The sequence below is a fragment of the Scatophagus argus genome, chromosome 7 (assembly GCF_020382885.2).
Source record: "Scatophagus argus isolate fScaArg1 chromosome 7, fScaArg1.pri, whole genome shotgun sequence".
In the NCBI taxonomy this organism is placed as follows: Eukaryota; Metazoa; Chordata; class Actinopteri; family Scatophagidae; genus Scatophagus; species Scatophagus argus.
In genome coordinates this window covers 9868701-9896049 of record NC_058499.1, presented here as the reverse complement: position 1 = coordinate 9896049, position 27349 = coordinate 9868701, and the positions used below count along the sequence as shown (strand labels likewise).

The 27349-nt window shown below is 38.9% G+C and overlaps 4 protein-coding genes across 4 annotated transcripts; all 4 read right to left on the bottom strand.

Moving 5' to 3' along the window:
- Window positions 1–644: 644 nt before the first annotated feature.
- On the bottom strand, window positions 645–9874 carry LOC124062114 (mucin-5AC-like). Its single transcript, XM_046394632.1, has 27 exons — window positions 9741–9874; window positions 9579–9617; window positions 9224–9485; window positions 9017–9131; window positions 8320–8407; window positions 8124–8236; window positions 7831–8041; window positions 7616–7741; window positions 6464–6581; window positions 6230–6368; window positions 6020–6124; window positions 5852–5921; window positions 5621–5758; window positions 5364–5528; window positions 5186–5280; window positions 4935–5061; window positions 4584–4839; window positions 3163–3212; window positions 2952–3052; window positions 2699–2850; window positions 2429–2567; window positions 2243–2350; window positions 1970–2149; window positions 1643–1891; window positions 1396–1552; window positions 1087–1215; window positions 645–963 (listed from the first exon to the last, which is right to left on the bottom strand). Exons 1-27 carry the CDS (start codon window positions 9802–9804, stop codon window positions 809–811), a joined length of 3651 nt encoding a protein of 1216 aa, XP_046250588.1. The 5' UTR covers window positions 9805–9874; the 3' UTR covers window positions 645–808.
- An 8680-nt stretch (window positions 9875–18554) lies between these two features.
- LOC124062116 (intestinal mucin-like protein) lies at window positions 18555–23606 on the bottom strand. Its single transcript, XM_046394635.1, has 18 exons — window positions 23560–23606; window positions 23221–23395; window positions 22875–23122; window positions 22526–22709; window positions 22219–22435; window positions 21926–22101; window positions 21693–21762; window positions 21366–21466; window positions 21246–21277; window positions 20976–21153; window positions 20753–20857; window positions 20620–20660; window positions 19840–19962; window positions 19627–19722; window positions 19403–19531; window positions 19273–19312; window positions 19072–19195; window positions 18555–18962 (listed from the first exon to the last, which is right to left on the bottom strand). The coding sequence occupies exons 2-18, from the start codon at window positions 23360–23362 to the stop codon at window positions 18755–18757; spliced, it is 2214 nt and encodes a 737-aa protein (XP_046250591.1). The 5' UTR covers window positions 23363–23395; window positions 23560–23606; the 3' UTR covers window positions 18555–18754.
- An 880-nt stretch (window positions 23607–24486) lies between these two features.
- On the bottom strand, window positions 24487–25338 carry LOC124062115 (salivary glue protein Sgs-3-like; the record flags this gene model as incomplete). Its single annotated transcript, XM_046394633.1, has 1 exon — window positions 24487–25338. A coding segment is annotated over one exon (852 nt), but the record flags the coding sequence as incomplete, so codon positions are not given.
- Window positions 25339–26259: 921 nt separating this feature from the next.
- Window positions 26260–26865, bottom strand: LOC124061766 (C-type lectin domain-containing protein 141-like; the record flags this gene model as incomplete). The annotated part of the gene is made up of 2 exons (XM_046393989.1): window positions 26260–26322; window positions 26794–26865. Coding segments are annotated over 2 exons (135 nt in total), but the record flags the coding sequence as incomplete, so codon positions are not given.
- Window positions 26866–27349: the final 484 nt, after the last annotated feature.

The following is a 27349-nucleotide window of genomic DNA, read 5'->3' as shown; positions in this document are numbered from 1 at the left end:
TCACTGGCGGGTTCTGTGGTTGCGGTTGTAGTTGATGTGGTGGGTGTTTCTGTGGTTGTGCTTGTTTGTGTGATTGTTGTGCTGGGTGTTCCTGTGGTTGTAGTACGTGTTTCTGTGGTTGTGGTTGCTTCAGTGCTTGTAGTTGTTGTGGGTGTTTCTGTGGTCGTGGTTGTTGTGGGTATTTCTGTGGTTGTGGTTGTTGTGGGTATTTCTGTGGTTGTTGTTGTGGGGGGTACAGGTGTGGAGCAAGGCTCTACAGTTCTGATGATTTTTCCATTTTCTCCACATACTCCAGTCATACAGTTTCCATCTCCATCATGTATAGTATAGATTTCATCTCCATACTTGTAGGTAATTCCATTATATGTACAATTGCAAGCTGCAAAAGAAATAATTCTGTCAGAATTATATGAGCCTTGTTTCTTACAATAGGTAGATCTTTTCTTTTCCATTAATATATTGACTTATATTATAGTTTTAATTAATAGTAATGGCCAACGTCATACTCACCTTGGATATTATAGCTGCACTCCACCTTCGTTGAAGCACAAATACTAGAAGATAAGTGAAAAAATATGTTTAAACAAAATCTATTAATATTATGGCATGCTATGTCACTGTCATGGGGCAATTACACATGGCTGTTTTACTGATTAAATCACCAGAGAAATCAGTGTGCTCCTGGAAACATGAAAGTTGTCCCATACATTTTTAAATTCATTTTCATTTAGCTATGACAGTATCACTGTATTTAACTGCAGATGGTTATAGTACTTATTGTGATGACAAATAGAGATGGAATTTTTTTTTACCAGCTGTAACAGTTATCTTGTGAAGGCACAACCTCCCCTTCTTTATAATGATTTCCCTCCCTGTCATAGCAGCCACATTCCTCCTGTGACACACACTTCATGGTAACTTCTTCCAAATAAGGCTGTTCAGGTGGGCAACTTGGATAACAGCCTTAAAAAGGTAAATGTTACTGTTAATTGCAAAACTAGTACAGAACAGGTACAGACAGGAAGTCAAACTTAAACCACACGAGAATCTCTGAGTGATGACAGAGAATGAAAATCAATGTCAAACCTTCTAATGCCGGGATCTGATTGTAGCACTTTCCTGAGGGATTCTTGCATGTCTTCATGCATGGTTTTCCACAAGCATGGTAGTGCCATTCACACTCTCCATCAGGGTTATAATAATCACAGAACAGAGCTAAGGAAACAAAGAGAAAAGGTAATGTTAACAAGTAATGTTTTTTAATCATATAAATTCTTCATAATAAAAAGTACACTGGTGTATAGAATTGAAATGACAATGGTGACAGGTGATGATTATAAGCACACACTGTATTTGGTTGTTTGTCTCCTCACAGAAAAAAAATTAAACACTCACGGCAGATCGTTGGAGTTCTCCATTTCACACAGGCTCCAGCCTCATTACAGGCCGCTGCATAAGCTGCTACAGCCGAGCAGAAACACTCACAATCTCCTCCTGTATTGCAGGCACATGTGTCTGTCACACAGGCATCATGATAGTGTTCCGGTTCCACCTTTTTCAAGGAAAACATCGAAAGTGTAGTAAGAGAGTGAATTATATCCAAGCTATCTAATTATACAGAAAGCCATGCGAGTTTTCCTACCTTTGAATGGCAACTCGAAAATACATCACTCTTGATAATGTTACAGTGTTTTAATGCCCATGCCTTCCTGTGTGAATAGAGACTGCAGGAATCATTTAGTGGTATTGCATTCGGGCATTGCATTTCGGTCGACAGCATTTTCCAGCTGTTTCCAAACTCTAGTGCTTCAACCACAACTTCCTTGTTTCTAGTGGTGAAATCGTTCTTGATGTTGCCATCGAAATTCCCACACAGACCGCAGACTTTTCCCTGAGATTAAATTAAATCTAGTTAAAACATGTAAAATGTTAACCTTATTATTATTAACTTGTGCATCTGCTCATCTACCTTGAATGTGGGGCTAAGTTTAATCATGAGTGTTGTCTTCTGATTCCAAATGAGAACAAGACCATTCTTTGCCTCAATGACGTGATATATACCCATAGTGTGAATCTGATAGGGTATCTCCTCCCCTTTGCTTTGTTTGACAATTTTGATATTTTCCTCTGAAAGAACAATTTCATTGTTCTGAAAGAAACAAAGAAAACATGCTCATTTGCCGTCCTGCCAAGTCAAAATTTGAACAAGTTCTAAATGCATATAGATAACATCTTTATGTACCCCTAGGTAGAGCCTGATATTAGTGGAGCAAATGCTTTCAGTCCCTCCACATGGGATGCTCTGAGTCAGAACCCTGAAGGTGCCATTCATATTGTCCTCACAGTGATCCTGCAAGAAATAGGCATTGGTATCACAAGTCTGACATTTGACAAATCATAATAGACTAAATATAGGTTGGTGCTATACCTGAGCGAAGACATAGTTGCAATCCCCTTTAAAGGAGAATTTCTTGTCATCAAAAGTGATGTAATGCCCTTCTCCATACATGGTACAGGTTCCATCACACTCATGATCACTACACTCCCATTTTCTGCTTTTGCAGGTGCTATGGTTTAAATAGATGAAGTAAAGTCAAGTTGTGTGTATAAATAAACAATAATAATACAACATAAAAATAATAAATAAACAACAGAAATAAAAAGCACAGTGAACAGTGAACTGAAAAGAAGGACTCACCAGGTATTGCAGTCTACAGTGACACTCTCTCCTGAGGAATAGGACTCTCCATTATATATGCAGGGACACTGCTCCTCCTTAATACAGCCTCGATTACTGTCTAACAGCAGGCCATCAGGACATACACAGCCTGGGATGCACTGTGTACTGACCTATACAGTGTAATAGCAATGTATTTCACGTCATCCTGCTGTTTTAATATGCATGTGTGGAATATTCTGTAACTATTGTGATCTCGTGATCTCAGTCTTACACAGTCTGCGTCCAGTGTCTGGCAGCTTTTTTGGCACTCTGATCCCATAGCACCTGGCTTTCCAATTGAGCAGTTGACAAAAACCATTGGATCGGTGCATGCTGATGACAATGATAGTGTGTTACACAGGACACCACTGTATACCTAGTATTGTTCATACAGTGCTTTCAATGGAACAAATACTATGGTGAACTGAGAGCTGTATACCTACATTCAGTTGTGGGGGTTCCTGTACAACTTAGTTTTCCACTATAACAAGAACTGAAATGCACAAAAAGACAGGCAAGAGGAGAAATGCATTCTTGTGTTATTTCTAATCAGTGTTAGCTTCTTTATAAGGCAAAAACAGTATAGGACAAAGGTTCACAGCTGCAATTCTTAATGTAACTTCTCAACCCTTAACTAGAGAACAATTAAATTGTGTGTTCATCAGTTCAATCCTTGAAAGGGAGGTGCTACAAGTAGCTGTCCAATACTCATCAATAAGCACTGAACACCTGGCTGATCACCAGTCACATACAACCATCTAATCACATTCACATAAGCAGTTTAGTGGACCCAGATCAGTGAACGCTGTATCTGGACTGGTGAGTTAAACCAAAGTTTACCGAGGGCACCCACACAAGCAGTCAAACCCAGGACCTTCTTGGTGTGTACAGAACAACTGTATATATGTAGCCAAATCAGGGCTAAAAGTTTCATTAACTCGAAAAAAAGATTTGAAATTGAAAGTTCAAATTTTGATTTTGAACTTTGAAAAATACAACATTGTACTCAAACTAAAAATAAGTGTAAGAAAAGTTTAAATATAATTTTTATTCAGTTCTGAAATTCTTTTGAATTAATTATCTATTTTCAATTTTCACTTTTATGTATATTTTAGAATTTGACATCTTATTTTTTTCAGTTGCAGATTTTGTGTTTTCACATCTTATTTTTTTACAGTTTCAAATTGTATTTTTTGGGTTTTTTTTTGCTTCCAAAAAATTTGGTTTGCCCAATTTCCTTCCGGGATCAATGAAGTATTTCTGACTCTGATTGTAGAAATAGTCCTAATAAAATGAAAAGCTATGTAAGTTAGGTAAGGGGAGTACTTTACTGTATACAGCATCCTGAGAGTTTTTTTCTTTTCTTTTTTGATTAACCTTCACTTTCACTAAAATCAGTTTAACATCATCCTTGTCATACTTCTGTTAAGCAGTTGTGGAACACACTAACTTCCATCTCTGTAATTAGCATGAGATCCTTATATGTGTGTTAGGCAGGCGTCTTGTTTTCTTGCTTGTTTTGCTGCATGACTTAATGCTGCTACTCACTCTGCAGTGAAGTATTCATGTTGGATGTGTGCCACAACAAAAGCTGTCCCCCAGTTTGCTCTGGAGAATGTGATCCACAACTCCAGGATCTTTTTTGTTCAGTTAAACATAAATGTTGGAGGTGAGCCCTGAGGAGTCAAGGCCTTGATCATGAGCGGAGACCTTTGTTGTATGTCATTCCCCGTTTCTCTCTAGCTCTCCTTTCATTTCTTGTGACCTGTCTACCTTCCACTGACTAATGAAAGCTCCCAAAAAATAATCATAAAAGATATAGCTTTGCTTTTTGAAAATTTGCTATGAATATTGAAATCCTTACCAAGTTTGTCCATGGACCCTGATGGTTTGTCCAGGATGTACCACCTTCTCTCCAACATGACAAGGACATTGTGAGGCTGCCACACACTGTCCATCCTCATTTAGATAAGTTCCTTTTGCACAGCCACAGCCATCAAACGGGGTGTGCTGAACCTCACATGTTGAGTCTGACTGACTAAGAGAGCGACAAGTGCGACCACAGCTTGTCATCTGGTACTCATACACAAAGGCAGGGGGGCAGCGAGTCATGTCTCCCTCTTATGAAAGGAAAACAGGTTGACTCAGGATCAGAATATTAAAAACAAATATGGACTTCATTTATTTTACATTTGATAGTTTGAGCTTGACTCACTGCATGCGGTGTCCCTCCAGCCATTCAGTAAGACACCTTCGGCAGCACATGCTTGAACATAGGAGGACAAGGCAGCACACATGCACTCCTCACTGTTTTCACAGGCGCAGGCATCATAAATACAAGACTGAGGAGAGAAGCAGCAACAAGCTAAATGAGTACACAAAGTTGTTAAATAAATAGTACATAAAACCATAAATACACAGGTATATGTTTATTAGACTGCATAAGAAAAAGAAATCGCTGCTTACATCTTGGTAATCTTTTGGGTTTATTTCAGTATGGCACTGGGCAAAAATCCCTTTTGGGTCTGACAGCAAGGTGCACCAGCTTTTGGCATATTTCTCTAGAAAAAGAAGGAAACTTGTTCACTAGTGGAGTATTGGGAGGACTGACGTTATAATATGGAGCATAAGGTCTGTGATTTACCCTTGTTTACACTCTGACTGCAGGGGTTTTTAGGAGAATTTTCCACATCATGGCAGCTTGTGTCGGTCTTCCATGTGTTTGCAAATGTCCTAGCCGTTCCCTCAATCAGTCCATTTGTGGTTCTGAAGTCATCAACTTCCACATCATTGAAATCTCCACAAAGCCCTGAATGAAGATATGGATTTAATATTCACCACAGTGTTTATCACACCATGCTTTACACTATAAATTGGAGGTGCTTGAGAAGCAAAACACACCGCTGAGTTTTCCTTTGTTGGAAACACTGACTTTGATGTAGACCTGCATAATGGGTGTGAGCTGGATCTCAAGATCAAGTCCGAAGGTGGTGTGGATTACAATGAAGAATGTTGATGGCTTGAAGACCATTATGTTATCTGTGGGGAAAAAAAGAATACAGGAAAATAAATAGATTATTATATCTTCTTATTTTATAGGGGAATGAACAGTGAATAGTCCCAACCACTCACCTGTGAAAAGAGGCAGTTTGGAGATCTGTTTGTTATTCAAAACCTCCCCACTGTCTTCCACTTTAATCATCTGTAAAAAAAAACAAAAAAACACAACATGATTATTAAAAACTTGACAGCACACATGAAGCTTTTCAACAGATCTGAAATCATATGAATAAGTCTTACCGTTTGTTCAGGAAGTAGCAGAGTGATTGCGGCCAGGCAAGTTGATTTATCAGATTTTTTACATTTGATCAGGTCACCAAGGATACTGAAACTACCATTAGTTTCCTAAACAGAAGAGGATAGAAATGCACTTAATTACCTTAACTGTTTGCTTATTAATTATTGTAATTTGCATGTGAATTTAAAGGGTGATAAATTGAGGTGCCTCACCTTGGAGAGAACATAAGAGCAGTCTCCATGGAAAGTGTATGTTTTGTCATCATAGGTGGAGATGTGGGAGCCACCCAGAACAGAGCAGATACCAGGGCAGTCCTTCTCCACACAGTTCCACTGACCTGCCACACAGGTGCTGTCAACAGAGTTCAGTAAGTTCAGCTGGACAGACCACCTTAAATACACATGTTGTAAATGGAAGCATTATATTGAAGATTGTGAAGTGATTACCAATTTTTACACTGCGTCGAGTATGACTCCCCTGCTTTGTATGGTTTGCCACTGTGTAAGCAGGAGCACTGTTCAACAGCAACACACCCACTTTGATCAATGTTGTCAAGTACAGTCCCTTGACAGAAACATATTCACATGATTAGCCTTGGAGCAGTAACAGTAAACTCATTACAGAGTGCAAATCATATAAAAGTCATATCCATATGTATGGGTACTGTAAAATGCTTTTTTTTTTGTCCCAACTGTGCAGAGTCAAGTAATTGTCACAGGGTGAAACATCAAATTATTTGCAATTGCTGAATTGGTGCTCCCAGTTAACATTTTTTTGTGCATGAATTAATGGTAATTTTAGCGTAAACCAAAATCTTGAGGACATCCACATATTTCCAACCAAAACCAAAATAAAACTGTATTATATCCAAACTCCTCATTTAGATTTCATTATCCATAGCCTTTCACTTTCACTGTTAATTTTCTGTAGATTAGGCTTCACTGTCGTCTTCTGGATCCTAACTGATAAGTCCAATGTTGCACCACAACTGCACAAAAACAACTGCTGAAAGAATGTAATAAACGTCATTACCTCACTATATTAACAAAGGAAATACCACAGATGCTAGACTGCCGCTAAAACCATAATCTCTGATTCTATGGTCAAAGTCAAAGTCAAAGTCAACTTTATTGTCAGTTCTGCCATATGTGCAGCACATACAGGGAACTGAAATTGCATCACTCTAAGACAAATGGTGCAGTAGTAGAACACTTGGGTATAAAAAATGTAAACATATAAAATCTAAAAAAAGGTAAGGGCATGCAAAAATAAACTAAGTAGGATGTCAATAAGTCAATAAATATAAAACTTGACAGGTTAAAGTGACATGCAGTGTGGAGGGGGCAGTCCAGTGCTGCATACATTGGCTGGTGCAGTTCCTGACTTCAGTGGTGTGTGTGTGTGTGTGTGTGTGTGTGGGAGTGAACAGTTTATGGGGCAGTCCAGTTGTAACAACATGGCAGTAATTCATCAGCACAGAATTTCAATTTTGAAATCATAAATTACTAACTTGGTGTGAACAAAAACAAGCAACCTTTGACATCTGCTGGACTCTGTACAAATGCCATCGATGCTGGCTTTCAAATCTGGAAACTCACCAGGAGGACAGAAGCATCCGTCTATGCAGTGATCGTCGCACAATTCACTTCTCCGGGGATTGCTGCAGGTGTCAGTACAGGGATTACCGCACTCCTTATACTCCATGTTGAAAGGGCATGTTTTTCCTATTCAGCACAGAAAACAGGACAATTTAGAAGCAGTCATTCTGATGAAAATACAGTGAAAGCATCAGTGCTTTGATTGCTGTTCTTACCACACAGTTGTGCGGTCTTCCATTGCTGTGGTTTCCCGCCCGCATGCGAGCACTGACGGGAGTACTCTGATAGGGTTGAACACAAGCATGAAGCGCTGCTGTTACAGTAGCACAAGTCTTTCACACAGGCGTGGATGAAGGAGTCAGTATCAATCAGCTCTTTGCAGCTGTGGAACGCGTGTCCTGACAGCAGGTTCTTACAGAGGTCTTCCTGTGGGTTATGAGTACATGACTTAAATTGCACCTAAAGGTTGAATATAAAAATTTTTTGAAGCAAATCCATTTACACATACCTCATCTGTACAGGTCTGTGTGGCTGTAGAGGTGATTTCTGCACAGTTTTCAGTAGGATCATCAATTTTCCAGAGGTTCCCATAATATTCAAGAGATACAGGCTCCCCTGTTTCTAGAGGGAAAAGTAAGGATAAGAATTTAACAAACACCAAGAATTTTGTGCAGGTTGTTTTAAGCTTTACTATTTTTATTTACCTGGTTTGACGAACTCAGCATCATAAACTCCATTGAAGTCACCACACAGACCACAAGTCTGATTCTGGAATTTGGCATCCATCTCAACCTTAAAACCAAGTGAAATTTGATTTGAATATAGAAAATCAGGAATCTTAACTCTTTTTTTCCATGGTAGTTTGATGATGAGTGTTTTTCAAAGCATATAGGATGGAAAGTTTGAACATCCACATGATGATATACCAAATGCCAACTCTTGATGAACACTGTGTGACTTGATCAAGAGTAAAAGACCTTTTGACAACTACTGTTTCAAAGACTGATCTGTCATGGCTAAATTTATACTTGTAGTCTTCTTGTGTCTGTTGTAGGAATGGCCTCCCTGAGGACATGGCGTGTGTTCAGATGCTCACTTTTGCTGCTGCGTTTCATGCTGATATCGTTGTCAGTCAGTGGTTGTAAATTGTCGTCTTTAACACTTTTTAAATGCATGCAAAATGCATATTTTAACAACATCTCTGGTTATTCTAACTCTGGCAGTAGTTGGTCTTATTTTATAGACTCTTATGAATAAAATGTGTTAAGTTCAGTTTAATCATTAATAGAAGAAATGTCATAATATGAACCCTCACAATTGCTTCCTTTTAATTAGTCCTCATCTCAGTCAATATCAGACATTATATGTATAAAACTATAATTACACAATGAATGCACATACCCACAAGGTGTCTTTTTCATCCCACATGACGACCAAACCCAGCTTTGCCTCGATTTTGACATAGGAGGAAGTTCTTCCAATTGTAATTCCACCCTGACTGAATGGGACACTGACTCTAAGGGTGACAAAAATTCCTGGTAAGATCATAAGTCATTAACCATCACTGTAAACCAATAGATATAACAGCTGTTATAGAAACAGACTCACAGTTTATCATCGACTTTGATGGAAGTGCTGACTAATTTCACAACGACCCCCTCCAGATTCATAGTGACCTTCTTTATGGTGGTGGTCCCGTTTATCTCCTGCCGCCGGAGCTGAATATTGAAATTCTCGTAACCTCCCTTACACTGTTGCGTAAGGATGTAGTTGCAAGTGTAGGGAAGCTCGAAGAAACGTCCATCGAAAGTCTTAAAATGATAGTTTCCCCATGTGCTGCAGAACTGGCCGTTGTGCGAGGTTGTCACTTCTAGTTTGTGGAGAACAAAAAAAAAAAAGTTCACTACACCGTTGATCAATCATCATATTTTTGAGTTGCTATCTCCTCATTAAGACTAATTACCTGTAATTTCTGGTATTATGGTCACCATCTGAGTCATGGCTTATGAGAAAAGAAAGACATTTACGCAATAAGCTTGTATTATCACTAATTTAAACAAAAGCAGATTATTTATATTTCTAATATTCTGTTGATATATGCAGCTTTCCCATTGAGTCTACTCACCTGCGGTCTCTACAGATAGTCCAAGGCAAAGGATGAGCCATGGTATCACACATTCAAGTGGCATCCTGGCTGCTCTCGAGATCACAGAGTAGCTCTGGTCCAGAGAGGGATGGTTTAGCCAACTGGTCCCACACTGTCTGTGTCACGTAATTTAGTTCACTGGGTGTTTGCCATTTAGGAGTGGTAAAAAGAAAAAAAAAAAAAAGTCAATTTTGGGTGTCAACCATTGTGGTTTTTGTCTCCATTAAGATCACACCCATAAAGAGGTTGATTATACCAACTCTCTCTCTCTCATATCTCCATCTCTCTGTGACATTAAGCATCTGATCAATGCACTCTTTCTACTTGTTTAAATCTTTGGTAAACATTAACATATATCCTATATGTAAGATAAATATGTTAAATTGAACCGCCATGCAGTTGCAGCTGATGAATCATTGCACTGTACACTTTAATTTTGAAACAAACTTTTAACCAGGTCCTGTTTCTTTTTTTTTTTTTTTAAGAAAATGAGTGTGTATGACTAACTTAACAAGAACTGTGTACTTTTCTCAGTGAACCGGGACATTTTAAGCTGTGGGTTGTGCCTCTGTGTCCTATTATGCGGAAATGACTTGAAGTGAAATCTTTAAGTCAATCCATAAATCACTGGACCATACATTGATTAAACATTTGAGAGACTTGCATCACCAATGTTTACTGACAGTCTAGAACACGTCCTCTTTCACCCACTAGGTAGCAGATTGATCACTGATACTTTAATAGAAATAATTCTTCAGTTTTGCTGGCATCAGCATGTCCATGTAATTGCTAACATGGATATGCTGATAGACTGATGCTGGTCTAGTTTTAACTCTCGAGACATGGTGCCTTATTTATTCAAATGTGACAAACATGTAAGGCTCTTAAAAGTTGCAATTAAGTTCAATTAACAACATTTTTAGCAAAATAACTGGTTGTATTGATGAAGAAAGAAATAAAGAAAAAAAAGCTCCCTGGTACTATAGATACTTAACACCTCTACAACATTTATACTAGCGGGTTTACATGATACTAAACCTACTGGCCATGGATGATGTTGCATTTCATAGCCAACAAAGTAACTACAGGGTGTGACTGATGAGCTACTGTGGTCAAGTGCAAATTTAATTTTCCTTGTCTTATGCATAACACCACAATCAAACAAAGTGTAAACACAGGTGCCAACTGGAAATCCCCACACTGAGCTGAGTACACTTTAACAGGGTAAATAAAGGTTAAAATAGGTCGGAAACAGTCTACATTCACCAGTACTGAGATTCTGTTTTATTTCCTTCTTTTCTATCCGGGATCACAGGTCTCACAGAAAAAGATGCTGTTTAATTCAATTCAATTCAGTTCAATTCAGTTTATTTATATTGAGCCAATCCACAACAAAAGTTATCTCATGACACTTTTCAATTAGAGCAGGTCTAGACCAAACTCGTTAACTAAATTGTAATATAGAGAACCCAACATTCCCCCTTGAGCAAGCACTTGGCGACGGTGGCGAGGAAAAAACACCTTTTATAAGGACAGAGATAAGTCTCTTGTTTGACTGTCTTGTGACTTTGACCAATTCCCTGTCTGTGCTATGATGGGCTCTAAAGCCAGATTAAAAATTGTCAAAGTTATTATTTTGAAGAAAGTCACATAGCTGATTGGCGACTGCTCTTTCAAGGATCTTGGAAAGAAATGGAAGGTTAGATATTGGTCTATAGTTGCTTAAAACCTCTGGGTCAAGTGTGTGTTTTTCAAGGAGAGGCTTGACTACAGCTACTTTAAAGGACTGGGGCACATAGCTTGTTATTAGGGACAGATTGATCATGTCTAATAGACAGGTGCTAAGTAAGGGTAAAACTTCTTTGAGTAGCTTAGTAGTGATGGGGTCTAAGAGGCATGTTGTTGGCTTGGATGAATATATAAGTGAATATAGCTGATGAGGGTCAATAGGAGAAAAGCAGTCAAGATGATTACCTGTTTCTACCATTGGTTTTAAAGTTCCAGTGTTTGGATGTCGATTGGTACCAGCTGAGGTCAGTAGGTGTTGAATTTTGTCTCTAATGATTAAAATCTTGTAATTGAAAAAGGTTATAAAGTCATTGCTGCTGAGGGTCACAGGGATGCTAGGCTCGATAGCACTATGGCTCCCTTTCGGCCTGGTACAGTGCTGAAGAGAAACCTAGGATTATGCTTGTTATCTTCAATTAACTTTGAGTAATAGGCTGCTCTGGCAGTCCATAGGGCCATAGGACTGTCTTGCCAGATTGAGCAAGATTCAATAAGTTTGGAGGAACGCCATGTCCTTTCAAGTTTTTGCGCATTTTGTTTTAATTTGTGAACATCTGTATTATACCAGGGTGAAAGTCTCTTTTGCTTTATGCGTTTCTGTTTTAGCGGGGCAACAGAATCTATAGTTGTTCTTAATGAGCTTGCAGCACTGTCCACAAAATGGTCAGTTTGAGAGGGATTGTTGTAATGTTCACTGGTATCTGGACATGATGCTGAAGTGAATGACCATAGAACTGCTTCTTTAAATTTAGCCACAGCACTAGTTTTTTCTTGGTGGTATGAAGTCAAATAGTACAGATTCAAAAGTTATTAAACAATGGTCAGATAGAAGAGGGTTTTGTTCAAAGATTATTAAATGTTCTACTTCAATGCCATATGTCAGAACAAGGTCAAGAGTGTGATTAAAACAGTGAGTGCGTTTATGTACACATTGACAGAAGCCGATTGAATCTAATAGAGAGATAAATGCTACGCAAAGGCTATCATTACTATCGTCTACGTGGATGTTGAAATTGCCCATAATAATTACTTTATTAGATTAGATTATAGTCCACTATTAACTCTTTATTAGTTTTAAGGACGACACTCTGAACTCCAAAAATTTCAGTAGAAATTCAGTGTATGGGACAGGAGTATGAGACCAGGTCTTCCCCAAAAGGTCTGCCAATTATCTACAAAGCCCACATTATTTGCTGGACACCACCTCCACAGCCAGCGATTGAATGATGACATGCGCCTATACATGTCATCACTCCAGAGCCCTCATGCACAGGACCTCTCACCCTCTTAATGCCTCTCTGAATCAAGCAGGAGTATCTTCAGCAACAGGCTGATACAAACAGAGTACGCCACTCAAAACCACAGACCTTTTCTAACAGTTTGAACTCATATGTTTTGTTTTTATTAGATCTGCCACCAATGGAGGAAATCTCCCCTTATAATACTTCTATGCTTGTAGCAGTTTTTTCATGGCTTGTAATTGACACCAAGATTTCTACTTTGCACCTCAAAATAAATAAAACATAGTTATTCTTTTCTACTTTTAATGTTAGTATATACAGTATGTAGAGTATCCCGAATATACTGTGTGCATATTTACTGCGTTTTATGTTTGCATTTTAGACGCAAAAAGTCCAGAGGAATTAACATTTTACTCTATTTATTGTTCAGTTTTCTAAGCATGTCTTAATGCAAAAAATGTACTTTTATATGGTGAAGAACCCCAAAAGAAAGTGCATAATTTTGCTGACAGTATAGAGCTATACAAGGAAAAGGCTGCAACTTTTTAAATAAGATAAAATGCACACTTATTAATATGTATACATTTTCTGTTATCAATAATTACAAGTATCAATAATACCAATACAAACAAGGCAATGGAGGAGATGAGCCAAAAATAGAACTTCTTTTTTAATTTGAATTGAAAAATACTCTACAATAGCAATTACTTTGTGTGATATGTAACAATTGTGATGACAACATAGGAAGAAATTATAAATGAAGCCGTAATGGAAATTCCATCAGGAAGACTATTCTTTTCACGCTTATGCCAGTAGTTTAGGTCACCTACTGTCCTGTCACTTGCTCTTCTCACACCTGCTCACTTAAAATGTCCTGCTGTCCTTGTCTGGGCATGTCAATTGAGGTATCAGCTATTGTCATCTGATGGTCACATCAACATCAGCATCATTAGCTATCATTCATGCTGCTCTTATCTACACCTCCAATTCTCCATCACTGCTGATTCATTGCCTTCATCATTCCATCAGCTTTTGTTGAATCTAAGCACCAAAGACTTTCTGACTTAATTATTACATCACCTGCTGTAATAAACAATTATCTTTACTTAATTCACTTGTCTCTCCTGGTTGAACTGAAACTTAACTGTTATAAAACTTGTTTGTTTCAATCATAAATTAAGGACATTCATTCTAAAGTAATACTTTCTCCTGTTTTGCAGTATTTACCTTTTGCATTAACTACATGCTTGTCACGATCGGGCTCAAGCAGGACTCAGATGCAGAGATAGTAGCACAACCGCTGACTTTATTAGTATTCTCTGTCCTGAGTTTCTCACACAGAGTGTTAAAACAATAGGCCATCAAATTACCTGTGGTAGTCTTCCTTAGAAGAAGCGCGGCTATGAAATCTACAAGAGAGAAAACAAAAAGGCTATTAAGATTACCGAGGGAAATTTCTACTACAACTGAAAACGCTCCCACAGGAGGAAAGAATGACTAGGAACAAAAAACTAACTTGAAACCAAAAATCACTCGCAAAGCTGAGGACAAAACTACTATCTACAAAGAGGAATACTAACGAACTAAAAATCACTCCTAAGGAGGAAAACAAAAGCAAAGCACAAAAACCTGACACTATTCTATGGGAAAGAGATCTAAACTATGAAAATTACAACAGAAAATCACTCTATAACAGAGGCAAGAACAGAAAGGTGATCGAAGACTAATTTCATGGCTGTGGCGAGAAAGGGGCTGGAGTGTAGGACGAAACACACTGGCACAAGACAAGGGAAACGCAGACTATTTGAACACAAGGGATAATGGGGAACAGGTGGACACAATCAGGTAATCGAGAAGACAATCAGACTGAAGACACATGAGGAAGGGCAAGTGACCTGAAACGAGAGGAGAGTTACTTTTCAAAATAAAACAGGAAATGACGAGACATAAAACCAAAACAAGACAATACCTCACCACTGTGTGACAATGCTGTGTTGTTTAAAGTCGGGACCCATTTTTCACAGACAAATATCTTATGCAACCAATTATAATCACTGTCATATTAATTAAACTTATGGAAAATTACATTATGTTGCATTTCAAATTACTGCCTTAAAAGTGAAAAAACCTGTTGGATTATTTAAACTGGATAATGAACAGCACAGGATGTACAAGCAATACTACATCCTTGATTACTGCCATCCTCGACCTGCAGTGTCAACTTAAAACAAGAGAGCCATAATGCCATAACAATGACACTATTGTTTGTGCTGTGCTTATGGTGGCAGGCTTTTCTTGTAGGACAAAGCGGCTTGCAAAGCCACTCAGCACTGATGACGCTGAGGCTGTCACCAAGATGCAGGCAAGGTCATCAGGAGCCACACTGCCACATGGTCAAGAGAATCCAGGGACCTAACTACCAGTCCAACCCTACAACTAACTGAACTCACTGAACCACTAAGCCACAGTGTAGGTGAGGGGTCATCAACAATATTTGTGCAAGAGCCAGAATTTTTAGAAACAGACGATGTAGAAGCTGGACTTGAAAATTAATGTTTTTATTAGCCTTTATACATATGGATAGCAATGGGAAATCCATAAAGATAACCAGATACGTAACCAGAAAATTTTCTCAGACCTCCACCAGAAAACCCCCAGTTCAACATCTCCTTTTCTCACAAAAAATAAATGTTTTGAAATTCGGTAAGACAGTTGACCAATAAAAATAAACTTAGCACCTCTTCCACTGGTGAGTAACCAGTTGATGATTTCTGCCGTAGGATAACAAGATTACACAAGATTACTCCAGTGCAAATGAGAAGTCAGTTTATCTACCAATGTGTTGTTTGTTGCAATTCAAAGGGTCACCATTTTTTGTGTGTGGGACTTGGGTGAACTGACTGAAAGTTCAAGTTTGTATTGGCAACATTCTGCCGATTATGAAGATTGTGAATATGGCTTGAAGCTGACCTTTGAAAACATAATTTGAAAAAGAAATGCTGAAATGCATACTTTATTTAATGCATACTTATCTACAAGCTATGAAACATTGGTGAATCTTCACTATGACTGCACATACGAAATCAAAAATCACAGTATTACAGTATACAGTATATCACAAATCACAGTATTTCTACTGTGTATATGAATATGTAAGCCCTATGTACATATGCTGGACAATTTAGATATAATGTATATCTTTCTCAGTGTGGTTAAACATTTGAAGGGCCTGTGGTGATGCATTTAATGTCTGTCAAAGGCCTATCCGAGAAAGCTACTTTATGTAGAAGCTCAGCAATAGCTTCCATTTTAATGATAAATTTCAATTTTTCAATTTTCCCCAGATGCATCTCATTTCTCTCATCAAATGTTGCAATTAAATACACACTGGCAGTCCCATTAAAGGCTTAAGAAATTCTAGCTTAATAAATTGTGCTAAATTGATATGGTAGGAAGATCATGGATGGAACAAACAAACATGAACCACTAACTTAGCTGTGTGTTGACTGAAAGTGCTAGTTAAGGCAAACCCACCTGTGCTTTCTAAATGATATAACTTGGCACAAAAGGTTAAAAGAAAACTTTGATAACTGCACCACTTATCTGCTCTACGTCTAAATTGCTAATATAATTTTTTTTACATTGTGTTATTTCATGATGATGACAAGGTTTCATGTATATTGTTCATTAATATAGCAGTTGTAAAGAATCCACATCCTCACATTTTTTAGTTGATTTTAGAGAGATTTGGTCCAAATTCAAAGGGTGACGGTAAAACAAAAAGTAATTTAAATTGATCCCACACTTGGATCTGGCACATCAGTTTTAGTCAGATCACAGAATTCTTTGATAAAAACTTAATGTAATTAACATTTCTTGCAGCATAAGCAATCCTGTCCTGTATGGCCATGTGCAGTAATCATTACTGGATGCAGAAGAACTGTATGTATAACTATGTTAGTTTAGCTAATAAAGCATGTCAAGTAGGCTGCTCTGTGTGCTGTAACAGCTCATACAGTGTTGTCTTTAGGTACTTTCATGCAAACAGAAAGCCTTGCTCTGACACATAGCAAACAGAAAAGACATGCCTTGATTCATCTGTTAACACAGTAAAATTTTGACATGCAAAAAAAGCATCCAAAGCTGTTGGTAGAAACAAAGATTAGATTTTATGGAGAATGTCCTCAGACAATATTTTGTCCTCTTCTTGTACTGATCTGTCCTAGGGTTAAATATTCATGTTTCCCACAATCTTTGATTCTGTATGTATAAAGTTAATCTTAGTTCATAAATAAAGTTCATAAATAAAATTCATCTTATCTTATCTTATGCAATTAACTATCTTGAACTGCAGTCAATTCCGTATGTGTTTTTGAATTTGTCATTAATTGTTATTATTATTATTATTATAGCATATAGAATTATTATTATAGTTCAAGTAAAACATTTAAACTTAAGTGTTATGCTCATTGTCAGAGCAGTTATTTCCCATAAACACTGAAACCTGCTTCAATAAGCAAATTCAATGAACAAAATAAAATAAATAAACACATTATATATTACACATGTATAAAATCTGATTTGGAACTGCCACTGAACAAATATAGAAATACTGTTGAAAAATACTACAGTATCTGGTGTGCTTCGAGGTTAAAGCAATATCCTAACTACAGTTTAAACCACCTCAGTGTCAGTCTTTTCATTTTGTTTGTGGAATAATAACAAGTGTTGGAAGTTAGATAGTATTAAATGTCAGTGCTTACTGTTGAACATTCCTGTAATTGAAACTGGCTTTTGGTAATTTGGCGTATCGACTGTCCTCCTTGAATCAACACAATGCATGCTGTCACGCAGACGTCATGCAGCTGTCTGCCTGTGGGAGAGGTCCAAAGCTATGTTTACCAATGGAGGAGGTCCAAGCAAGTTGCTATTTGAGAAACCTACACGAAGCACATGAGTACATTGATATCAAATCAACTTCCTATTGCGCTTCAATTTCCAAAAATCCCAGACAAAACAATGACTAAAGGAATTTCAGCAAACAGTGTATACACTTTCATGAGGCTAAACATGCTACAATGGGAGATAAGTTATGATAGATTAATAAAAATTATAAAAACAAATTAAGAAACTAATACAAAAACTATTATATCTGAATGATTGCATAACTGGGCACTATGTTAAAAATATCTAAAATATCTATCTAAAAATGTTTTATTGTGGACTCAAGTGGAGTAGTGGTGAACATAGTTACCATGTGCAGGGCAAACTTTCAGATGCTATAGATTATGCAATATACAGATATATTCAGCTGTATATTATCTGTTCAGCATTACCACTTGATATCATGCATACCTTCTAATGGATTGCATTGTCAAAATTATGAGCAAAAAATTCAAACTAAAATAAACAAACTCATCTCATCTTGATATCAGTCTCCTCGTGGCTGTCTGGTACGACGTAAACTCTGTGAAATTTTGTGATTCATTTCTGTTTTGGTGTCATCTTATAGTCAAAACAGAACATAATAAAGATTTTGCATATGCTGAATGAGAGTGCTGTAATCTCACAACAGTCTCACAGTGATATTTCAGTAGTATTTCTGGAAACAGTGTTGTGATCCAGATTGCACACACTGTATTGCAAGGATGAAGGATTCTTCATTGTCACTCTCATCATGGGAACATGAAAGAACGAAGTAGAGACTTAGGTCTCGGTGAATTACATATACAAATATAAACACGGCAAATGAGTGTCAATGATAAATAACAAATAAATAAATGAGTAGCATCAGTAGTGGTGTCGAGCATCACTGAGAAGAACAGATGAGACAATCACAGAGTTACATCTTTTTATTTTGAACTGATAAATACTCTTACTACAACAGAAATTACTTTGTAATAGATGAAATGATTGTAAAGACAATAGGGAAAGACATTCATTAATGTAATTGCAGATTTGTCATTACACCAGCGTGAAGCCTCGCCTCCTGCGAACAGGAGCAGGAGGTCTGGTGCAGTGTGTGTGGCCACAGTTACACTCCTCCACGTGCATGTATGTGAAGGGAATCACCTCTCCATTCAAGCAGTGCAAGTCAAGAGTGCGATTGCTGGAGCGGGTATCCTTACAGCAGGAGCAGGAATGCAGCATAGAGTCTGCTGATTCAGAGTACCTGAAAGAAGCAGAGGCAGGACTGATTAATACACTCAAAAAACTGCACAAAACGTAATGGGTTTGTGACTTTCCAGAGGAATTAGAAATATTAGTAATGTCATCCTTACTTGGTGAAAGTGTTGCAGGATCCTTCACAATATGGAATATCAACCTCCTCGTAAGACTGGCAGCCGTTGTGTGAAACCCTGGTTTTCATGGACGCTATCTTGCAGCCCTTATTCTTCTCCACACCTTTTCAAAAGAGACACACAATTAGCTTTTCATTTAACGGTACCCTCTTCTAAAAGTAAATAACATGTCATACTCACAAATTTTACAACAGCCATCTGCTGCAGTCTGAATTGTGTCCTATGGAGGAAAACCAAGAAACATCAGCAATCTTTTTTTAACTCATGTTCTCAGACACAGTCAATCCAGTTGGCTGAGAGTGATACTTACAGGTTCACAGTTGTCTGGGTGGAATGATGGGCAGATGATTTGTGATCTGACCATAGTTAAAGTCTCACCATGCTTAACACAGGTGTAAAACTCACACTTATTCTCAGGTGGTGACCAGGTTTGTCCTTGCTGCAGGGCATTGACATGGATGAGCAGTCAGATATCAACATGGAACCATAGACAATTACACATGAACTTCTGGAGTCATAGACAATCCAACTTACCTCCAAGACCTGCTTGCTATCATTTAAACTGACAACACAACGTGTCTGCACACACCTCCCACAGCATTCGTCATCCTTTTCCTTATATTCATATCCCTAAGAGAAGGAGTTGCCAAGTGTATTTTTACAAGCTCATCCTTCCAGTAAAAATATTCTGAGTGAAACAAGTAGCATTATCATGTGCTTGATTATAATAAATGTAATTTATCTTACCAGGTCGCAGTTTGTTTGACATTGCTGAAACTCACAAGATATCTTGAATAGCTTAGACTTGGGGTCAACCACTTCTGTACATGTACAATCCTGACATTTTTGGACAGGAACTGAAGAACCAGGCTAATAAATAAAGAAGAAATATATTCATACTTCTAACCACAAAGACCTGTAGCAGCACAGCAGAAATCATGAAATACCGTATTTCCTGGACTATAGAACGCACCGGAGTATAAGCCGAACCCCCCAAATTAAAAAAATAAATAAATATTTGTACATATATAGGCCGCAGGTGTCCACATTGTAACATGACATACGTTTTCAAGTCCGGGCCATCTGTTTTTATTACCTCTGAAAGCTTTTGTCGTCTTTTTGCATTGCGTCAGTTCTTCACGCTGCCGTCTCCAACGTCTCACCATTGATTCATTTATGCCAAGCTTACGTGCAGCAGCTCTATTTCCTTCTTGGACAGCCAGTTCGATTGCTTTTAACTTAAAAGCTGCATCATATGCATTTTTTTGAGTGTTTTCCATGATGATGGTATGTGCATAACACGCAAAATGACTGTTGAAAGTTACGCTTAAAACTAGTGTCTTCCTCTTTGCATCACTGGGCCGTTAGCCCATAAAGATCTATAGATTAGCCGCATCGTTGTTTAGGCCGCAGAGTTGAAGGCGTGAGAAAAAAGTAGCGACTTATAGTCCGGAAAATACGGTAGCAATAGTGATACGTTAACAAATTGTGTGATGCATAATCAGTACATTTCCATTTCTTATTTACCTGGTATTCAACTTCTTTGTGGACACACACTCTTTTAGGCTCTAGAAAAGAGTAAGACAAGGAAACTTATGTTAAAGTGTCCCTTTCATCATTAGGCTTTATATAAATTCAAGCTATGACTTAATGAGCTCACCACACGTATACTCTGGACAGCATTTACCCTCAGGAACACTGACATCTGGTATATATCCAATGTGACATTTTATGCCCTTGACTGGGCAAGAGTTGCTGTGACATTCTTTGAAGATAATAAAATGGTGACAGTGAATAGTTAAGAGCCATCCTCAAGAATTGTTATTGGTGCACAGCATTCTGAAAAATCTGGAATACAAACATGCAATGATTTTGTGTCTTACGGCAAACCATGGTAGAACAGCAGTGGTCGGATGGATTAGTTTGGTTGACAAGGACAAACCCTGGATCACTGCAGCTCAAAGGAGGTTGTGCTGGGCACTTCTTAGGCACACATGTCACAGTCTTGGTGGACTCCTCACAGATGCAGTTTTGACATTTGTACTCAAACCTCTCATTGAACTGAAAGATTAAACCACAGCAGTGACTTAATTGTCTCTTGCAACCATACAACACAGGCTTTTAAGTGATCACAAATAGAAAACTTAGCTCACCTCACGAGGAATACCCTCAGGGTCAAGACATCCTGTTGAAAAATGAACAATCTTGTAGGACTTCATGACTGATATTTTATATTCAGCTCAATTTAAGACTTGAAGATACACCACACCTACCACACTTATTCACACACATGCCAGACTCCTTGTTGAAGAGTTTCATTCCATCAGGACAAAAGCAGCCCTCAGTGGTGTAATTCAGGTATGGTTCATTATTACTGCAACAGTGATTCATTGAAAATAAACAGTTAGTTTGTGCTATTTCTTTTAGATCTTCTTTCAGATCTCTAAAACAGTTCATTTGATACACTCCATTCTACTCTACTTACTGACTCTGTGCTGTCTACAAGAGATATGTAACTATCCATCACAACCCTCAACTCAGGAAATGCTAATGTGCACAGTGAACTGTAAAATGATTACACTGTTTTTGTTCACACTTACTTGTCGTCACAGGTTGGCTGCTCCGCAGGACCACATGGTTTGTAAATTTTGTTTGATGGGCATTCATTTGCTATTAGTGGAAAAAAAAAACTTTTTAAAATAGATACTGCCTATTCACTGTATATAATAAAATGTGGAGCAGCTTGTTGCAATAAAATGAAAGAGTAACCCCTCTTGTTCACATTTATCTATGTATCTATATATCTATGACAGTAAAATGAGGGGTTGCTTACTACAAAGTTTTGTGTGGTTCCTCCAGTGAAGGCAAATCCCAGCCTGAGCACAGGCAGCAGCATAGGTCTGTAAACTTGTGCACTCTATTGATGGGTTAGAAACATGGCAGCTATCAAAAACACAACCTTTGTAGAATTTGTCAGGAGAGACGTAAGGATGGCACTCTGCAAAGACACTATGAAAGTAAAGCACAAACAAAAACACAAATAAAAAAGTTAATGTGTTTTAACTGCAATATGTCAGAGTTATGGGGATGAATGTTAACTACTACAGTGAATTAGATAATGTCTACCTGCTCTTAAGGAGATCACATATGGAGTCTGGCTTGCATGGAGTTTGCAAGGTTGGTGGTGGTTCAGGTACATTGGTGGGTGGCACAGTGGGTGGTATCTGGCACTCAGGTTGGCCAGTGAGTGTTGCAGACCAATAATCAGCCATCACAGAACAACTTTCAACCAGCTTGCCTCCAGGCAACATGCAATCATCAGCCTGGTTGTTAGTGCATGTTCCTGCCAGCAGAGTCACAAAACAGTTAAGGTCACTGTCTAGTTTCAAATGATTTACCAAAATAGCCACTGCAGAGAGAGCGATATTCTTACCACAATGGCCTTGTGTGTTTTTGCCAAAGTGCTTATATGGAAGATTGACACTGAAACCAGTTATTCCAAATGTAATGACTACTTTTATACGAGGGATCTCAAAAATCAAGTTGATGCCAGAACTCAGGACCTTAACACCTTGCTGTGAATAAGGTAGTTTCAAACGGACTCCATCTTTGAGTGCCTACAAGTACAAAAAAGCAAAAACATTATATGACAAGAAAATAAATAAAACACAATAAAAAAATTATCCATTATGTCCATTTCATCTGCACTGCCACTATTAATTAAAATTAGTCCAGTGACTTTTTCAGAATTTACAGTAAACTTTTAATACAAACATATATACCTCTAATTTTGCAGTTCCAATTAGGTTATGATTCACGAGTGTAATAACTTGAAATCCATATGCGACAATGATCGATCGCGGACAAGAAACATCTTCAGTGGGATCACAAAATACATTGTCAATATAAATCTTCAAGTGATGTCGTGGAGTAATCTCTTCCATTAAGACATAAGTACAGTTTCCTTGATAACTGTAGTACAGGCCATCAAATGTGATGTAATGAGGATCTCCCCAGCCTTCACATACACCTGCAAAGAGATCCACAAAAAAATAAAAATTTAAGTCATTAAAGAGTGAAATTTTCAATAAATATGTCAGACATCTGTTTATCCACAAAATGGCTTACATTCACAAGCATAATATTGGCAGCAGTGGTGCTCATCATACACAAGAACTGGTTTCTTTCCATTAGTACAAGTGATGTTCTGAAGGGGTGGGCATTCGTATGGAATTATTTCAATTGTATTGTTCTCAATGCATTTGGCCATGGTACAGTTGCAGATGATGAACGTCTCATTTTGCTGTTATAAAATGACAAAAAAAAAGGAAGTTAGCAAAATTTTCAAGAAATTTGCAAAAACTGCAAGAAAGCTTGTTTTCTTTTCAAGTAGTGTTTTTAAAATTACTTGAAGAATAACAGAAAATTACATATATTTTAAAGAGTGAGCTATATTAAAATTCTTACCGTAACATTCCATTCAGGGCAAATAGATACAGAAGGTGTTGGAGTTGGTGTTGTATTGTTGCCGATCTGAGGGACAGTTGGTCGGCTCACTGTGGGACCTGTAATTACCCCTTCAGTTGTGGTTGGTGTCTCAGTTGAAGTAGTGGGTTCAGTTGGTGGTGCTGTTGACTTGGTAGTTGTGGTTGTTTTTTCAGTTGTAGGTGTAGTTGGCTTCTCAGTTGGAGTAGTGGGTTCAGTTGGTGGTTTTGTAGATGTTGTGGTTGTGGTTGGTGCTTCAGTTGTGGTTGTGGTTGGTCCTTTAGTTGTAGTTGCAGTTGGCTTCTCAGTTGAAGTACTGGGTTCAGTTGGTGGTATTGTAGATGTTGTGGTTGTGGTTGGTGCTTCAGTTGTAGTTGGCTTCTCAGTTGAAGTAGTGGGTTCAGTTGGTGGTGCTGTCGACTTGGTAGTTGTGGTTGTTTTTTCGGTTGTAGGTGTAGTTGGCTTCTCAGTTGGAGTAGTGGGTTCAATTGGTGGTTTTGTAGATGTTGTGGTTGTGGTTGGTGCTTCAGTTGTGGTTGTGATTGGTCCTTTAGTTGTAGTTGGCCTCTCAGTTGGAGTAGTGGGTTCAGTTGGTGGTGCTGTAGACTTGGTAGTTGTGGTTGTTTTTTCAGTTGTAGGTGTAGTTGGCTTCTCAGTTGGAGTAGTGGGTTCAGTTGGTGGTTTTGTAGATGTTGTAGTTGTGGTTGGTGCTTCAGTTGTGGTTGTGGTTGGTCCTTTAGTTGTAGTTGCAGTTGGCTTCTCAGTTGAAGTACTGGGTTCAGTTGGTGGTTTTGTAGATGTTGTGGTTGTGGTTGGTGCTTCAGTTGTGGTTGTGGTTGGTCCTTTAGTTGTAGTTGCAGTTGGCTTCTCAGTTGAAGTACTGGGTTCAGTTGGTGGTATTGTAGATGTTGTGGTTGTGGTTGGTGCTTCAGTTGTAGTTGGCTTCTCAGTTGAAGTAGTGGGTTCAGTTGGTGGTGCTGTCGACTTGGTAGTTGTGGTTGTTTTTTCGGTTGTAGGTGTAGTTGGCTTCTCAGTTGGAGTAGTGGGTTCAATTGGTGGTTTTGTAGATGTTGTGGTTGTGGTTGGTGCTTCAGTTGTGGTTGTGATTGGTCCTTTAGTTGTAGTTGGCCTCTCAGTTGGAGTAGTGGGTTCAGTTGGTGGTGCTGTAGACTTGGTAGTTGTGGTTGTTTTTTCAGTTGTAGGTGTAGTTGGCTTCTCAGTTGGAGTAGTGGGTTCAGTTGGTGGTTTTGTAGATGTTGTAGTTGTGGTTGGTGCTTCAGTTGTGGTTGCGGTTGGTCCTTTAGTTGTAGTTGCAGTTGACTTCTCAGTTGAAGTAGTGGGTTCAGTTGGTGGTGCTGTCGACTTGGTAGTTGTGGTTGTTTTCTCGGTTGTAGTTGTAGTTGGCTTCTCAGTTGGAGTAGTGGGTTCAGTTGGTGGTTTTGTAGATGTTGTAGTTGTGGTTGGTGCTTCAGTTGTGGTTGCGGTTGGTCCTTTAGTTGTAGTTGCAGTTGGCTTCTCAGTTGAAGTAGTGGGTTCAGTTGGTGGTGCTGTCGACTTGGTAGTTGTGGTTGTTTTTTCAGTTGTAGGTGTAGTTGGCTTCTCAGTTGAAGTAGTGGGTTCAGTTGGTGGTATTGTAGATGTTGTGGTTGGTGCTTCAGTTGTAGTTGGCTTCTCAGTTGAAGTAGTGGGTTCAGTTGGTGGTATTGTAGATGTTGTGGTTGTGGTTGGTGCTTCAGTTGTAGTTGGCTTCTCAGTTGAAGTAGTGGGTTCAGTTGGTGGTGCTGTCGACTTGGTAGTTGTGGTTGTTTTTTCAGTTGTAGGTGTAGTTGGCTTCTCAGTTGGAGTAGTGGGTTCAATTGGTGGTTTTGTAGATGTTGTGGTTGTGGTTGGTGCTTCAGTTGTGGTTGTGGTTGGTCCTTTAGTTGTAGTTGCAGTTGGCTTCTCAGTTGAAGTAGTGGGTTCAGTTGGTGGTATTGTAGATGTTGTGGTTGTGGTTGGTGCTTCAGTTGTAGTTGGCTTCTCAGTTGAAGTAGTGGGTTCAGTTGGTGGTGCTGTCGACTTGGTAGTTGTGGTTGTTTTTTCAGTTGTAGGTGTAGTTGGCTTCTCAGTTGGAGTAGTGGGTTCAGTTGGTGGTTTTGTAGATGTGGTTGTGGTTGGTGCTTCAGTTGTGGTTGCGGTTGGTCCTTTAGTTGTAGTTGCAGTTGGCTTCTCAGTTGAAGTAGTGGGTTCAGTTGGTGGTGCTGTCGACTTGGTAGTTGTGGTTGTTTTTTCGGTTGTAGGTGTAGTTGGCTTCTCAGTTGGAGTAGTGGGTTCAGTTGGTGGTTTTGTAGATGTTGTAGTTGTGGTTGGTGCTTCAGTTGTGGTTGCGGTTGGTCCTTTAGTTGTAGTTGCAGTTGGCTTCTCAGTTGAAGTAGTGGGTTCAGTTGGTGGTGCTGTCGACTTGGTAGTTGTGGTTGTTTTTTCAGTTGTAGGTGTAGTTGGCTTCTCAGTTGGAGTAGTGGGTTCGGTTGGTGGTTTTGTAGATGTGGTTGTGGTTGGTGCTTCAGTTGTAGTTGGCTTCTCAGTTGAAGTAGTGGGTTCAGTTGGTGGTGCTGTCGACTTGGTAGTTGTGGTTGTTTTTTCAGTTGTAGGTGTAGTTGGCTTCTCAGTTGGAGTAGTGGGTTCAATTGGTGGTTTTGTAGATGTTGTGGTTGTGGTTGGTGCTTCAGTTGTGGTTGTGGTTGATCCTTTAGTTGTAGTTGGCCTCTCAGTTGGAGTAGTGGGTTCAGTTGATGGTGCTGTCGACTTGGTAGTTGTGGTTGTTTTTTCGGTTGTAGGTGTAGTTGGCTTCTCAGTTGGAGTAGTGGGTTCGGTTGGTGGTTTTGTAGATGTGGTTGTGGTTGGTGCTTCAGCTGTAGTTGGCTTCTCAGTTGAAGTAGTGGGTTCAGTTGGTGGTGCTGTCGACTTGGTAGTTGTGGTTGTTTTTTCAGTTGTAGGTGTAGTTGGCTTCTCAGTTGGAGTAGTGGGTTCAGTTGGTGGTGCTGTCGACTTGGTAGTTGTGGTTGTTTTTTCAGTTGTAGGTGTAGTTGGCTTCTCAGTTGGAGTAGTGGGTTCAATTGGTGGTTTTGTAGATGTTGTGGTTGTGGTTGGTGCTTCAGTTGTGGTTGTGGTTGGTCCTTTAGTTGTAGTTGCAGTTGGCTTCTCAGTTGAAGTAGTGGGTTCAGTTGGTGGTATTGTAGATGTTGTGGTTGTGGTTGGTGCTTCAGTTGTAGTTGTCTTCTCAGTTGAAGTAGTGGGTTCAGTTGGTGGTGCTGTCGACTTGGTAGTTGTGGTTGTTTTTTCAGTTGTAGGTGTAGTTGGCTTCTCAGTTGGAGTAGTGGGTTCAGTTGGTGGTTTTGTAGATGTGGTTGTGGTTGGTGCTTCAGTTGTGGTTGCGGTTGGTCCTTTAGTTGTAGTTGCAGTTGGCTTCTCAGTTGAAGTAGTGGGTTCAGTTGGTGGTGCTGTCGACTTGGTAGTTGTGGTTGTTTTTTCGGTTGTAGGTGTAGTTGGCTTCTCAGTTGGAGTAGTGGGTTCAGTTGGTGGTTTTGTAGATGTTGTAGTTGTGGTTGGTGCTTCAGTTGTGGTTGCGGTTGGTCCTTTAGTTGTAGTTGCAGTTGGCTTCTCAGTTGAAGTAGTGGGTTCAGTTGGTGGTGCTGTCGACTTGGTAGTTGTGGTTGTTTTTTCGGTTGTAGGTGTAGTTGGCTTCTCAGTTGGAGTAGTGGGTTCGGTTGGTGGTTTTGTAGATGTGGTTGTG